The 16,185-nt window shown below is 32.8% G+C and overlaps 1 protein-coding gene across 18 annotated transcripts in view; it reads right to left on the bottom strand.

Annotated features, from left to right (window-relative positions):
• Positions 1-16,185, bottom strand: part of RIMS2 (regulating synaptic membrane exocytosis 2) — a 463,509-nt gene that overhangs the window by 375,564 nt on the left and 71,760 nt on the right. For 6 of the 18 annotated variants that reach the window (XM_028533564.2, XM_028533552.2, XM_028533553.2 and 3 more), the window contains exons 2-3: positions 5,482-5,514; positions 4,996-5,082 (exon numbers count right to left, since the gene is read on the bottom strand). The exons of the other annotated variants lie outside the window; for them this stretch is intronic. In XM_028533564.2, the coding sequence (XP_028389365.1) occupies positions 4,996-5,082; positions 5,482-5,514 (120 nt within the window). The remainder of the gene's footprint in view (positions 1-4,995; positions 5,083-5,481; positions 5,515-16,185) is intronic. 18 annotated transcript variants of the gene reach the window in all.

Below are 16,185 nucleotides of genomic sequence, written 5' to 3'. Positions count from 1 at the left end.
CTGCTATTCCTGGAACTTTTATACCCAGACACATAGATTTTTTGTTGCTATTGTTTCCTCATTTATCTAATAGGTGTACTTTCACGATCTCCTTAAACTAACAACTTACATTATTACTTTTTTAAAGTAATCTTTAAAGGTTTGTTTACTACAGCTTCCAACACCAGGCACCGTGAATCTCTAGACTGATGCTAAATTTCTTTATCTCCCCTATCACAAACTCCATCAGGTACAGTATTTCCCCCTATCCACAGTATATACATTCCAAGGCCCCCAGTGGAGGTATGAATCCACAGATAATACCAAACCTTATCTATACTGTTTTTGCTATATATACCTATCTACATGATAAAGTTTAATTTATACATCAGACACAGTAAGAGATTAAGAACAATAACTAATAACAAAATAGAATAATTGTTTAACAATGCACTATAATTAAAAAGTTATATTTCTGTTCAGGTTTTCCACCCACAAATTTGATGAGTTTTCCATTTTAACTAATCAGCAATTATCACACACAGTAGCCATAACTTCTTTAGTTTGAAGTGAAACAGCAAAACTAACACAAATGTTTTTTGCCTTCTTCACAATTTAATAGAAGATTCATTCTTACTGTGGACATTAGCAACATCAACATATGATTTTCTTCTCTTTCCTGAAGTCTACAACTCCCATACTTTCATGTAAAGAAAGCACTTTTTGGCTTCTCTTTAGCTATCTAAAATACCAGCATCAATGCTCTTGTACTTTAGTACCATTACTAAGTAAGGGTTATCTGAATACAAGCACTGTCATTCCAATAACTGACACGGCTACTAAGTGACTAAAAGGGTGGGAAACACACACAGGGTGGATGTGCTGAACAGAGAGATGATGCACACCCTGGGCAGGACTGAGTGGGACAGCATGAGATTTCATCACGCCACTCAAACTGGTGTGTAATTTAAAACTTACAAATTGTTTATTTCTAGAATTTCCTATTTAATATTTTCAGTCCATGGTTGACAGCTGGTAGCTGAAACCGTGGAAAGCAAAAACATGAATACTGGGACTAGTGTAATCTCTATATGCAGAGATATGTTTGTTTGAGGTCTTTTCAGATAACGTGTCTTCTCCAAGAAATACTCTGTAAATAAAACTAAAGAAATTGAGGGCTTCTCATAATAAGATAGATTTTTTATAAGATCCAAAAATAAAGCAACTTCCTTTTATTAGAAGGATGATTTCACAAAAATAAAGAACTCCATGTATCCAGAATATAGAGCACTTTGGCTTTGTAGTTTGTTTTGATATCTGGCAAAACGGATCTTCCTCCTTGTTCCTTCTGTTTGACTATTTGTAAACATTTTTCATCCATATAAACATTTTCATCCTTTTACCAAGTTCTCTTAAAAATCCTGGTAGAATTTTTATTGAAATTGCATTACATTTATATATTAGTCTTAGGAGAATTGACATATTTACAATGTTGAGCCTTCAGTCCTACAAGTACGGTGAGACCATTTATTGACAATCCTCAAAAACAGTAACTGCCTATACAGCCAGGAAAATTTTTAACTAAAATTTTTCCACTTTAACTTGCAATCCACCCCAAAAAAGTCCAGGCATAGACTTGTATTTCAATTTAATTTAATTAATCGACTCCCTTTGTAACTGCTTCTATTACATTATATTTTGTATTTATTTTGACTTCATTTCAAAACATTATTTTGAGACAGAGCCTATAGGGTTCATCAATTTGTCAAAATACAGATTAAGGACCTCTATAAGATATTCTCATGATCTATACATTGTTTCAGAAAAAAGTAAAAGCAAGGGTTTTTTTACTGGCATAAGAAAACAACTGCTAACAAGCGCATAAGGCCAATATAACCATAATACTTTGTACTTTGTACTTCTATAACTCCCCATCATTCTCACTGCACTTCAATATCACTTCTTTGGGAAGGTATCCCTTAACATCTCTGACTATGTCAAATTCTTCTTTTAAATAGTTTCAAAGCACTACAGTATATTGGATTTCCACAGCGAGGCCTTTTATTAAGATGTATGATTATTTGACTTATGCCTAATATAATCCATGGGGATTATTTTAATTTGTTTCTGTTCTCTATCTTATCCCATTGGCTGACTATAGCCAACATCCCTATAAATACTTACCAAATGCTTGAATTAATGAAGAATAAGTAAATGTGTATTGTACATGTATTATTTAATGTGATGGAACTAAAACATTAAATAAAGTTAAATATAATCCAGTCCTGTCATAAGTAAGAAAGGATAGACAAATATAGACATGAGGTGAATGTAAGCAAATTATAATATAAGGCAAAATGAAAGAGGACAAAATAAAATTAAAATTATGCCCTGGCTGGTGTAGCTCAGTGGCTTGAGCGCGGATTGTGAACCAAAGTGTCACCGGTTCAATTCCCAATCAGGGCACATGCCTGGGTTGCAGGCCAAGTCCCCAGTGGGGGCCACGTGAGAGGCAACCACACATTGATATTTCTCTCCCTCTCTTTCTCCCTCCCTTCCTCTCTCTCTAAAAATAAAGAAAATCTTCAATGTAGAAAAACAAAATTAAATTAAATTAAAATTATTTAATTTGTAATGTTAAGAAATTTCTGCAATGGTTGAATGAACTTACGACTGAAACAAATAGCTCAATCAATTTCTATGCCTCAAAACTTATGAAAAGTCAAATTTGGATACATTTATGATTATAATTTCACATGAATTACCCAAATCAAATTAGTAAATCTTCCTCTTACATTAAAAAACTATGAAATAAACAAACTCCAAAAAATATAGACCTCAAGAAACATACATTATTATAGCTTTGAAAAACCATGAAAACCATGGGATTTATATAGATTATTGTGCAGGAAATGTTAGATTTTTAGTACTATCTGAAAAAATATTTATCTAATTGTTCTGCTACAGAGATGTTTATTCAGAATACAAAAAAGTCCTTTTAATATTCACAAATTAAAATAAATACTTGGAATTCGGCTCTTAGAAATAACTTCATCAGATCAATTAACAGAAAGTAAGCAGTTAAGAAGGTATTCTACAAAATGTCAGTCAAAGAGAGAAACAAATGAGACGACTCAGAAAGAAGCTTTAGAACTCTAACCAGAGAGAAGATGAAGACTCAAAGATAACCCTGCTCTGTGGATCAGAAAGATAAAGGAAAGCTCCTAGAAAATTATACACCAGAAATCTTCAACATAACAAGAATTTAAGATAAAGAAAGTAACTATTGAGAGAATCTATTAAATCTGAATTTTTAAATCTGCATAAATTACAGAGCAACAGGAATGAATGAGTTGTCCAACAAACTTTAATGGAAACAATCTCTACTAATCAATAATTATTTTTTAAAAACACCTGAAAATACATTTTTTCCCCAACCATCTTCTATCCACTTATCCCTTCCTATTTATTATTGAAGTAAACCTCTTTCTTTTCAAATTTGCCTTGATCTTTGTTTATGCCAATCAAATGTCACTTTGTTTCAACTGAGATCACTTTTTACAGTTACTAACAAAATGACTATTTAATAGTCATTGTAATCCACTAAATAATAAACCTTAAACTTGATTAGTCTCTAAAACTCAAAAACACTATACTATATATAACTGGTCATTTAAAACCGAAGCAAAGTTGCATCGAATTATATTTTGCCATTGATTTTACTATATTATTGTATGATTCAGGGCCTTTGGGGAAAAAATCAGCAAAACAATGACAATGTGTGCCATTTTGATACAATTTTTGCTAATTAGAGAAAAATCCTTTCTATTTCTTGGGGCACAGTATTATTATGTTATAAAAAAGATAAAATGTAAAATCAGTTGGCACCCACTAGACGCCAATGATAAAGGAGTAGACAAGTCAAACAGGTCTTGACTTCAACCAGTTCATATACAGCAGCAGTTCCAATTTTAGAACTATATACCAACTACTAATAGTATATCACAACACAGTTTTATTTCAGTTGAAATTGAAACAATGACAAAATTTTAAGTAAAATGCGTACAAGGTAACAAAGTATGGGGACATTACTCTCTTGGTAAAAGTGAATATTTTTCTGTTGCATGTTAGGGCTTCTAGTAGTCATTCTCGCTCTCTTCCAGAGTTCACGTCCTTCTCAATCTGCCCATGCCTACAACCAAACCATCTTTTCTGTGAACATAACTCCTACTTTACAAAGTGCAGAGGCTGGGTGGTAAGAGCATTTCTGAGTAAGATGGATGTTTTCATCAGGAGACTAGAATTTAAATATATGCAGTCTTTCTCACATTCTGAGTTACTTTCAAATCACAACATAAATAATACGTTCTGCACAAAGTTAAAAAGATACAAGTGTGAACAACTTCTTAAATAATAACAAAAATAAAAGGAATGAACCTTTTTTTAATGTTTCATGTCAACATGAAAATAAATTGCTGCTTTCCCAAATGATGATACATCGTCCTAATGAAATGTTCAGTGAAAAGAGGACTCAGTAGTCAAGAAAGTTTATTAAACATTGTATGTTCTAACAGCTCTGGAACTCATTAGAAACTCAGAAGTACTGCAATAAAAAACACTGCTTATCCTTTTTTAAAAGAATCTTTCCAAAACTATTGACCAAAGATTGAATTTGGGAATTAATACTTCTTAAAGTCTTCTGGAATTATTTTTGAAAGGAATACACTTTGCAATATATTGCACTATTGGAGAAAAATATTTTATTGCATAAATATATTTTACATTATTTATATGAAAACTAGGGGGAAGTTATCTCTTTGTCCTTACTATCCTATAAATTATCCTTGTGTTCTTTTTAGATTTCTATGGGACAATTAAAGATTAAAGTACCAAACTTATAACCTAACCATTTTCATTTCTGCGGAATAGTATTCCAAGGGCAGTATTTTAAACACACTCTTTTTCATGTTATACTATCAGAGATAATATTTAGTCTATACAGATCAGCTTACTTACGTCTGGGGCTCCTTTTCATTTTGTTGTTTTTGCTGGGGCTGAAGAACGTTATTTACCAGTTCAGTGATCCCACTAAAGGGAAACCACCTGTTTAAATAAGCAAATAATGTGACTGAATAACCAAATGAATAACAATGTAGGTCAAAGGTTTTCTTATCGATAATAATAAAAATACACAGGCACAAAAGCTACAGCCAATGGAAATGTGAGCTCCAGTTACCATCCAGGCAGTCAGAAAGTAGGGAAATCAAGTTTGAACACTTAACCAGTCCAAAAGCAGGCAGCAAAAAACCACATCCAGTCAGTATGTGGATGAAGTAAGAAACTGCAGGCAGCTCTCTTACAAGCCAGAGAGTCAGAAAGCAGAAGACACACTAGCTGCAGCCTATCCAGTATTAGAGTAAGCTAATACCATCCAAGGTGCAGAAAGCAGAGTATGGCAAAGGTACAGAAGTCAAGCCTACTGCACTCAATACATTTACTTACTGTGTCGGTTGTGGTTTGTGTTCTTCTTTGACCCTAAAAAGATAAGTTTGCACAACTGAGTGCACTGTACTAGCAAGAAATGTCTATCTACAGATTTGTGATCATACAAAAGTGAAAACTGAGGTGTGTTACATGGAAAAGATCAGCACTTTGCTATATATTGGAATTATACATTTGAATTAATTTGGCACAAGAACAAGGACAAGTTGAATCATTTGATCCTAATAGAGGACTAATATTAAAACTCTACTGCTGTTCTAAATGATTTCATGATTTAGTCCTCAAGTTTTCTGTATAGTTTATTGACATTGATATTGGTGCTTTTAAAATAATTATTTTAGGTACCACATTAAACACAGTTACATTTGGTTTACTAAAGATAGATTTCCTCTTTATTTTTAAAATTTCTTCATTAATATAAATTTAAGCAAAAGCCTAATACTTTAAATAAAATATAAGAATTTATAAATGTATTTTTAAAGCCTTACAAATGACTGTATTTACTGATTAAAGGGGCAGGTAAGGGAAATGGGGGAGAAAGGATGAATCCAATCTACCTAAAAATAGCTACTAAAATAAGTACGTATATTAAAGTTAAACCATTCATAAGCTAAAGTAAATTATTCATATAACTATAACAAACTAAAAATGCATTTAAACTATAATGAACTCAGTGCTTCACTGAAAGAGTACTAAACATTTAAAAGGTGGAGGAAGGTTATTTACAAGAGTAGTGATGAACCTGAAATTTGGCTTCCCACACTTTGCTTAGGACTGGTCCTGAGGGTAATGAGTTAATTAGCTTTTACTTTCCCAAAGAAAGACTAAGGATTTATAATTAAAACTGGTCACCAAAAGCTAGGATTTTCTTTAGGAGGTTATATTAATACTATAAATTAAATTCTCTTTACATCAAATTGATTTTTTCCAGTGTATTATTTTTAATGATATAAGGAATAAATGAAAAGGTATATACCCTTATACATCTTTATACTGCAATGAACAAAAATAACTAGTAATTATATATCTCTATATTAACCAAAATATCCTGTTCTCTTCATATATTTCCAAAGGTACATTATTTTTAGCTTAAAGCTAAAGCCATTTAATATGTAAATAATTATATAACTGATTAGTACAAAAGGTTATATTTAACACCAAATATCATATTAACAAACAAACACAAGTAAACTATAATGATATTGGATTCTATCTTGAAAAGTTATCACTGTATTTCTCTGAGAATAAGACAAAAAATTTCTTAACATTTTAAACAAAAGCTGTCACATATAGATAGTGACAAAGAAAGATTATCATACCAGTTCATCAAAATAAAGATTTCAAGTTTACCTTTCACCAAATAATATATTTAAAAAAACAAATATTTTTAAAAATGTGTAAATGAGAAGACATTTGTTTTTTAAAAATCCTAAGTGAGGAGTTTTTAGGAATCATGTTGCTTTTAATTAGTGACAGAAATTTTTTATCATACATAGATATTAATCTACAAATCAGTTTTCCATTTCAAATCTTTACTTGAAAAAATTAATAGAAATAAAAATTTTGATTACCAATCAGGAATTATTACTGGCTTTGTAAAATATCTATATATAAAATATGCAAACATTTGCTTCAGATTCCTGAATATCATAATATGGCAGTATAAACATTTATCCTGTCTTTAAATAAAATCACAGGTGTAAAATTATTCTGTTTGTCCAATATTTTCGATAAAATCAAACCTCAAAGTATCTGACTGTAGTTAAAATTCATGTTGAGATATTATCTTGAGAACTGGTAATATGAAGAAGCCTGTACTTCTTTGACAATACACTAATGTTATTTTTTGAAGGGTGGGGGTCAAACCATTTTATTGAGGGTCAATGGGCTAGGAAGACGAGATCCAGTGTGCTCAGCCTGCCCAGAATCTCCCCAGCTTCAAAGCCACACAAAGAATACACTAACATTATTGACAATGAATACGTACATTTCTGCATTCCAAAAAGTGTGTAAGGGATATCTAGTTTCCAGCCTGATACATAAAGAGCTTGGAAATCATTACTCCCACCCTTATAGAGAAAAAAGCTGAACAAACTGAAAATCAGTAATTCTTAAAGAATGGAGGTCACAGGACAAAGTGCTGCCCTGAAAACTAGAGAAACAGACAAGCACAGTCTCACAATTTACCAAAAGTACAGGCCCAGGAACAGAAGCCCACACCTGGAGCCAGTATCTGTAGGAATACTTTTAACTATAATTGACCAATTGATGTGGACTTAGTGTAAACTAGAGGCAGCGTTTAAAATTCCAAGGTGTCCCAGTCTTAGGCACATCCATAAATTTTACCTACAGGAGCCCTACCAGTTGCTCACTGAAAAGATCAGATAAAAATCTCCACTAGGAGGAAGGGAAAGTAACCGACTTTGAAATATTCCCAGACCTATCTAGTCTCCTAACAATCTTAGAATCTAGGGAAAATACTTGACCAGCATGTAACCAACTGGGGTTATATCAAAACCAAACAAGCCCAAATAAGGTGACTACCCAACTACATACCCCTCTGGTCATCAATGCAGGAGAAGGAAAATACCAAACTACAACCGCTGTAGCCTTCTACATGGTGGGGGGGGGGGGGGGGGGGGAGGGCGGAGAGTAAAGACTGAGACCTGATTATAGGACTATCAAGTGCTTTTCGTGTGTCAATGCCTTCCCACCAAATCAGTAGAGGTCCTGAATAATAATAGGGAATTACAACTAAAATAACTGCAAGCTTTAGATACTATTTATTAAGGAATCTCTAGGGAGACACAAAACACAAAGACAAAAATAAATACAATAGGAAGCAGTATTCTGGAAAGTTGACTGAGTAAAAAGTAACAGAAATCTGTCTCCCCACTTAGGCAATGGCAGAATCTGTCTGATTTAATTATTTTGGAAATCTGGAGTCTGTTGAAGGTTTTCAACTTCAGGAGAAGGCTTGAACTGCTTGCAATTAGTTTTGGTTAATTTGAGATTTTATCACACTAGCAGCTACCCATCCCCCACCCCTGGCCCCACTGCAGGTAGTTGTGTACCTGCTCCAGGAGCAATCTGCACACAGTTTACAGGAGCCAGGGAAAGCTAAGATGATCCTGTCCTCCAACAGAAAACAACAAAACTTGGTGACGGTGGAGAATCTGAACTCCTAAGTTACCAAATTATTAGATTCAAATGTCCAGTTTTCAACAATGACAACAAAAAATCACAAGGCATACAAAGAAACAGGAAACTACATTGTATACAAAGGAAAAAAGAATCAACAAAAAAGTGTTCCCAAATAAAAAACCTGATGGCAGATCTATTAGACAAAGACTTAAAAGAATCACTTTAAACGTACTCAAGGAATTAAAAAATAGAAGTAGAGAAAGTCAAGAAAACAATGCATAAACACAATGGAAATATAAATAAAGATATATAAAACCTAAAAAGAAAACAAAAAAAGAATTCTGGAGCTCAAACGTACAGTAACTGGCATAAAACATCCACTAAAGGGATTCAAAGGCAGATTTGAGAACGGGTAAGAACTCAGCAACCTTGAAGATGTAACAATGAAAATTACTGAATCTGGGAAACAGAAAAAGAAATATTTGAGAAAAATGAACAGACTCAAAGGGATCTGTTAGACACAATCAAGTGAACCAACACAGGCTTGATGATGACTGAAAACCTTCCAAATATGATAAAAGGCATGAATATAAATATTTAAGAAGATCAACAAACGCCAAGATGAAATCACCCATAGAGACATAATAAACCAATTAAATCTAACAAATATATGCAGAATATTCTATTTAATAAGAAGAGTATACTCATTTTTCTCAACTGCACTCAGGAAATTTTTTAGGACAAGCCACATGCTATGCCACAATTTAAATCTCCACAGATTTTAAAATATAGAAATCATATAAAGTATCTGTTCTGTCCACAACCAGATGAAGTGAGAAATTGATAATAAAAAGACAAACAGAAAATACACAAATTTATAAAAATTAAATACACACACTCTTTTAAAAACAATGAATCAAAGAAGAAAACACAAGAAAAATCAGAAACAAGTGAAGACAAAAATAATAGTCTACTAAAACTTATAAGATGAATCTAAAGCAGTGCTCACAAGAAATTTATAGCTATAAACACACTGAAAACAAGAAAGGTTTCAAACCAACAACCTACCTTTAAACTTAAGAAACTAGGTGGGAAAAATTAACCCAAACCAAAATTAATGAAGGAATAGAGATTAGAGCAGAAATAAATGAAATAGGAGAAAACCAACAGAGAAAAATCAATGAAACTAAAAGTTGGTTCTTTGAAAAGATCAACTATATTCACAAACATTTAGTTAGATTGATAAAGAAAAAAAGAGAAAACTCAAATTACTAGAATCATAAACAAAAGTGGGAATGTTACTACTACAAAAAATTTTTAAATGTGAGAGTACTATGAACAATTGTATGCCAACAAGTTAGATAACCTATATTAAATGGACAAATCCTAGAAACAAAAAATCCACCAAGAAATCATGAAGAAATAAAAGATATCAAGCAACAGACCTGAAACTAGTAAGATGTAAGAAAAATGAATCTAATAAAAAAATTCCCTGACAAAAAAAGCCATAATCTTGATCTCTTCACTGTTAAATTCTACCAAAGATGAACTAATACCAATACTTCTTTAACTTTCCCTAAAAATTCAAGATACACTTCCTAACCCACTCTTTGAGATCACCATTACCATATCAAAGCCAAATAAAGTCAGCATAACAAAATTACAGGTAAATATCCAAATAGTACACAAAGTGACCTACAGATTCAATTCAATTGCTATCATAACCCCAATGATGTTTTTGTAGAAATACAAAAATTTATCTTAAATTCATACGATATCTAAAAGGACCCCAAACTGTCAAAACAGTCTTGAAATGATGAAAGAAAGCTGGAGGAGTCACACTTCCTGATTCCAAAAATTACTACAAAGCTAGAGTAATCAGTGGAGTACTGGCATAAAGATGGACACAGACAAATGGCATAGAATACACCCTAGAAATGAACCCTCACATGTAAAGTCAAATGTTTTTTCACAAGGTTCCAAGATCATTCCACGGGGAAAAGACAGTCTTTTCAACAAATGGGAAAACTGGATATCCACATGCAAAAGAATGAAGTTGAACCCTTACTTAACATGTATGCAAAAATTAACTCAAAAATCAAAGATTTAAACGCAAGACCAAAGTTATAAAATTCATAGAAAATAATATAGGGCAAAAGCTACATAACATTGGATTTGGCCATGATTTCTTAGATATAACATAAAAAGCACAGTTTATAAAAAATAGATAAACTCAGCTTCACAAAAATTTTAAAATCACGTACATCAAATGACTATTGAAAGAGTACAGAGGCAAGCCACAGAATGGGAGGAAATGTTCACAGATCAATTATCTGATGAGTGATTATTATATAAAGAACTTCTATAACTAAAGAAAAAAATAAAAAATGGGCAAATTGGAAAGTAGACATTTCTCAAAAAATGATATACAAATGACCAATAAGCACATGAAAATATGCTCAATCTCACTAATCAAGCAAATGCAAATCAAAACTACAATGAGAAAGCACCTCACATCCAGTAATTAGGATAGCTACTATTTAAAAACAAAAACAAAAAAGCAGAAAATAACAAGTGTGGACAAGGATGTGGAGAAATTAGAAGCATTGTGCACTTTTGGTAAAAATATAAAAAGGCCCAATTGCTGTGGATAACAGTAGAGTGGATCCTCAAAAAATTAAAAATTACCATATGAGCCAGCAATTCCACTTATGGGTAGATACTCTTTTTTTTTAGTTTTTTAAAAGATTTTATTTATTTATTTTTTAGAGAGGGAAGGACAGAGAGAGGGGGAGAGAAACATCAATGTGCAGTTGCTGGGGGTCATGGCCTGCAACCCAGACATGTGCCCTGACTGGGAATCGAACCTGCTACACTTTGGTTCACAACCTGTGCTCAATCCACTGAGCTACTCCAGCCAGGGCCGGGTATATACTCTTAAAAAATAAAAACGGGACCTCAAGGAGATATTTGTACAGCCATGTTTACAGCAGCACTATTCACAATAACTACAGAATAACTACATCCACAGGGTCAATCTATGGATGCATGGATAAGCAAAATGTGATGTATACATACAAGGGAAAATTGTGCAGCCTTAAAAAAGAATGAAAGTCTGACATATGCTATAGCATGGATGAGACCTGAGGACATTATGCTAAGTAAAATAAGCCACTCACAAAAAAAACAAATACTGTACAATTCCACTTATATAAGGTAGTTAGAGTAGTTGAAATCAGAGAAACAGATAGAATGATAGTTTCAAGGTGCTGATGGAAGGGAAAAATGAGGAGTTATTTTTTAGTGGGTATATGGTTGTAATTTGACAGCACAAAAAACATTCTTGATATAGACAGTGGTAAAGGAAGCACATTATGAATGTATTTAATATCACTGATCTGTACACTTAAAAGTGGTTAAGATGGTAAGTTTTATGTTTCTGGATTTTACCGCAACCTTAAAAATTAGAAAAAAATATAAGGATAATAGAGGAAATTTTAGCCTCTGAAACCACAGCTACACCAAAGAGTAACCACAGCCTAAATCCTAGCAGGATAAATATAAAACCTGACTCAAAAGTGTTATCTACACACATTCATTTTCCCTGACAAATAAAAGGACATTCTAAAAGGCAAAATAAATAAATACATACATAACCCCAAACATAGTCTGAACAAAGTATGCATCAGAAGCAGACTCAGAGATGGCAACGATTTAGATTTTTCCCTATCTGACTGGGAAACATAACTAATGTTAATACGTTAAGAATTCTTATACAAAAAGTAAACAACATGAAAGAACACATGGGTTGTAAACTTTAAAAAAGGACAAAAGGAAATGATAAGAAACAATAGTACTTAGATGCAAAAGCCTCAACAAATTATTAGCAAACCAAATTCAGCAATACATTAAAAAGAGCATACACCATAATCAAATAGACTTATTCCTGAAATGAAAGAATGGTTCAATACCCATAAACCAATTAATGTACTATGCCATATAAACAAAAAAATAAAATTCATGAATATATTAATAAATGCAAACAAATTTGACAAAATACAGCACCAATCTTTGATAGAAAATGCTCAGCAAAGTAAAAATAGAGAAAGTACACCTCAATGCAATAAAGGACATGTATAACATACCCACAGCCAACATCATACCCAATGGGCAAAAACTGCAAGTGGTTCCGATAAACTTAGCAAAAAGACAGTGATGTCTGTTCTCAGCACATTACTGGAAGTCCTAGTCACACCAACCAGACAAGAAGAAAAAATAAAAGGCATCCAAATTTGAAAGGAAGTAAAACTGTCATTACTTGCAAATGACATAACACTATATAGAGAGAACCCTAAAGATTCCTTTAAAAAAAACCTACTAGAGCTGATAAATAAATACAGTAAAGTAGCAGGATACAAAATAAATATTCAGAAATCAGTTGCATTTTATATACCAATAAACAATCAAAAGAGAAACTAAATAACAATGCCATTTACACTTGCATCAAAAAATAAAAGAAAATACCTAGGAATAAATCTAGCCAAGAAGATAAAAGACCTATATTCAAAAAATTATAAAACACTGAATAAAGAAATCAAAGAAGATACAAATAAGTGAAAGTATATATTTACCGTGCTCACACATAGGAAGAATTAACATTGTTTAAATGCCCATACCAAAAACCTATTAGAAATATAAACAAATAAAGTAAAGCTGCAGGATATAAAATCAATGTATAAAAATTGACCATTTTCCAATATACTAACAAATAAACCTCAGACAAAGAAACAAAAAGAAGAAAACAATTACTTTCTACTGCAACCACGAGAATAAAAATATATAGGCATACACTTAACAAAGGGTGTGAAGGACCTATCTACTAAAAAGCACAAAGGATTATTAAAAGAGATTGTAAAAGACACGATGAAATGGAAAGATATTTCATGTTCACAGATTAGAAGAATCAACATAATTAAAATGACTCTATTACCCAAAGCAATATACAGATTTAGTTCAATCCCCATCAAAATCTCATGTTATTTTTTAAAAGATAGAAAAAAATTATCAGATTTGTATGGAACCACAAAAGAACCTGAATAGTTCTTTCAATGACAACCCAATAAATTTAATTAAAAGAACCTGAATAGTTCTTTCAATGACAACCCAATAAATTTAATTAAAAAGTTTTTAGAAGTTTTTCTTTTAAATAAAAATAAGATCACATCCTACAATTGTAGGATGTAGAATACATCCTACAATTTCTTCTTTTCATTCAGTGATGTATTCATTGTGTATATTTTTCATTTTAGAATATTCAAATATACTTTCTTTCTTATGGCTGAAAAAAAAGCTTAATAATTAGACAGACAACAAAAATATCTATCTTTCTACCATTTAGGGATATAAAGGTTAATATTTTGTACACTTTTATTTCACTATTATTTTTGATGTAAAAAAGTACTAATTTTCTTGAATATTTTACAAAGTATATATATTTTAATATAGACTTTAAAAAAACTACCATTGAATTTCTAGAGACTTAAGAGAGAAAAATACATTTCTCAAAAATATAAAAATTGCTCACAAAGAAGAGGGTAGTAATTACTTTTTAGAAATAAGTAAACCAGGTGAATCATAAAGATGGAAAAACTATTTTTCCATAGTACATTACAAGAATTAATAGTTCAGGTAGACAAGGCAACAAATCCATCCATGTTAGAAAGGTGTCTGTATCTGATTAAATAAATATATGCAGTGACACAAAAATAGACATTTTGAAATTCCTTGTCATCATCACTATAAATCATATAGTCTACAGTCTGGAAGAAATGCTAAGATAGTATCTGGAAGAATAGGTCTAAGTTGTTTTGCTTTTTTTTTTCTCATGCATAAGATTAAAAAAAGACAAGCATGAAATACATCAAAATATTATTAGTATTTCTATTAGAGTGGCAAGACTGTGAATGATTTAAGTCTTCCTGTATTTTACAAATTTTCTGTAATATAATTACAGTTAATCATAATTAAATGTGTAAAATATTTTTAAGATACCATCTGGATTAGTTCTAGCCAAGATGGAGGCATAGGTAGACACACTTCCTTTCCTCACACATCCAAAAGAAAAATAACAACCAATTAAAAAAAACAGAACTGCCATAAAATCAAACTATATGGAAGTCCAACAACCAAGGAGTTAAAGAAGAAACACTCATCCAGACTGGGCGGAGGAGTGGAGACAGGCAGTCAGGGGTGGAGAGAATAGCATGGCAATACTGCGGTTGGCATACCAGACAGGTGAGGTACAGCTGGCAGATGGGGTGGTCCCATATCATCTGCAGATAAACCAAAAGGAACAACTGGGGAGCAAGAAAGACTATGCAACCCAGGGTTCCAGCACAGCAACATAAAGCCTCAAAACCTCTGGCTTTAAAAACCTACCAGGGCTGCAGTGGCAGGAAAAATTTCTAATCTTACAGAAGACACTGTAGGAGGGTCCCACAAGTTCCTGAACATACACAAGCCCACCCACCTGGGAATCAGCACCACGGCAGCACCTAAAAGGGCACAATTCACTTGTGGGAAGTTGGGTAAGTGGATGAAAGCAGGGCAAGCCAAACAAGCAGCATTGTTCCCTCTCTGCCCTCTCCCCTACACACAGCACCACAGTGCAACCAAGTGGATTGCCGCACCTTGACTAATACCTAAGGCTCCACTCCTAAAACATAACAGGTGCTCCAAGACAAAGAAATATGGCCCAAATGAAAAATCAGATCAAAACTCCAGAAAAAGAACTAAGTGACAAGAAAATAGCCAACCTCTCAGATGCAGAGTTCAAAACACTGGTAATCAGGATGTTCACAGAAATGACTGAGTACAGACACAAAATAAAGTAAGAAGTGAATCCATACAGAGTGAAATAAAGAAAAATATACAAGGAACCAAAAGTGAAGGGAAGGAAACTGGGACTCAAATCAATGGTTTGGAAGAGAAGGAAAAAATAAACATTCAACCAGAACAGAATGAAGAAACAAGAATTCAAAAAAATGAGGAGAGGCCTAGGAACCTCTGGGACAACTTTAAACATTCCAACATCTGAATCATAGGGGTGCCAGAAGGAGAAGAGGAAGAGCATGAAATTGAACACTTATTTGAAAAAATAATGAAGGAAAACTTTCCCAGTCTGGTGAAGGAAATAGACATGCAAGTCCAGGAATCTCATAGAGTCCTCCCAAAGAAGTTGGACCCAGGGAGGAATACACCAAGAAACATCATAATTAAATTACCCAAGATTAAAGATAAGGACAGAATCTTAAAAGCAGCAAGAGACAAGGAGACAGTTACCTACAAAGGAGTGCCCATAAGACTCTCAGCTGATTTCTCAGAAGAAATCTTGCAGGCAACAAGGGGCTGGAAAGAAGTATTCAAAGTCATGAAAGGCAAGGGCCTACATCCAAAATTACTCTATCCAGCAAAGCTTTCATTTAGAATGGAAGGGCAGATAAAGTGCTTCCCAGACAAGATAAAGTTAACGGAATTCATCATCACTAAGCCCTTATTATA

This window comes from Phyllostomus discolor, chromosome 7, assembly GCF_004126475.2.
Source record: "Phyllostomus discolor isolate MPI-MPIP mPhyDis1 chromosome 7, mPhyDis1.pri.v3, whole genome shotgun sequence".
Taxonomy (NCBI): Eukaryota; Metazoa; Chordata; class Mammalia; order Chiroptera; family Phyllostomidae; genus Phyllostomus; species Phyllostomus discolor.
Note: the sequence above shows the minus strand (reverse complement) of the source record. Positions and strands in the feature narration are given on the sequence as shown.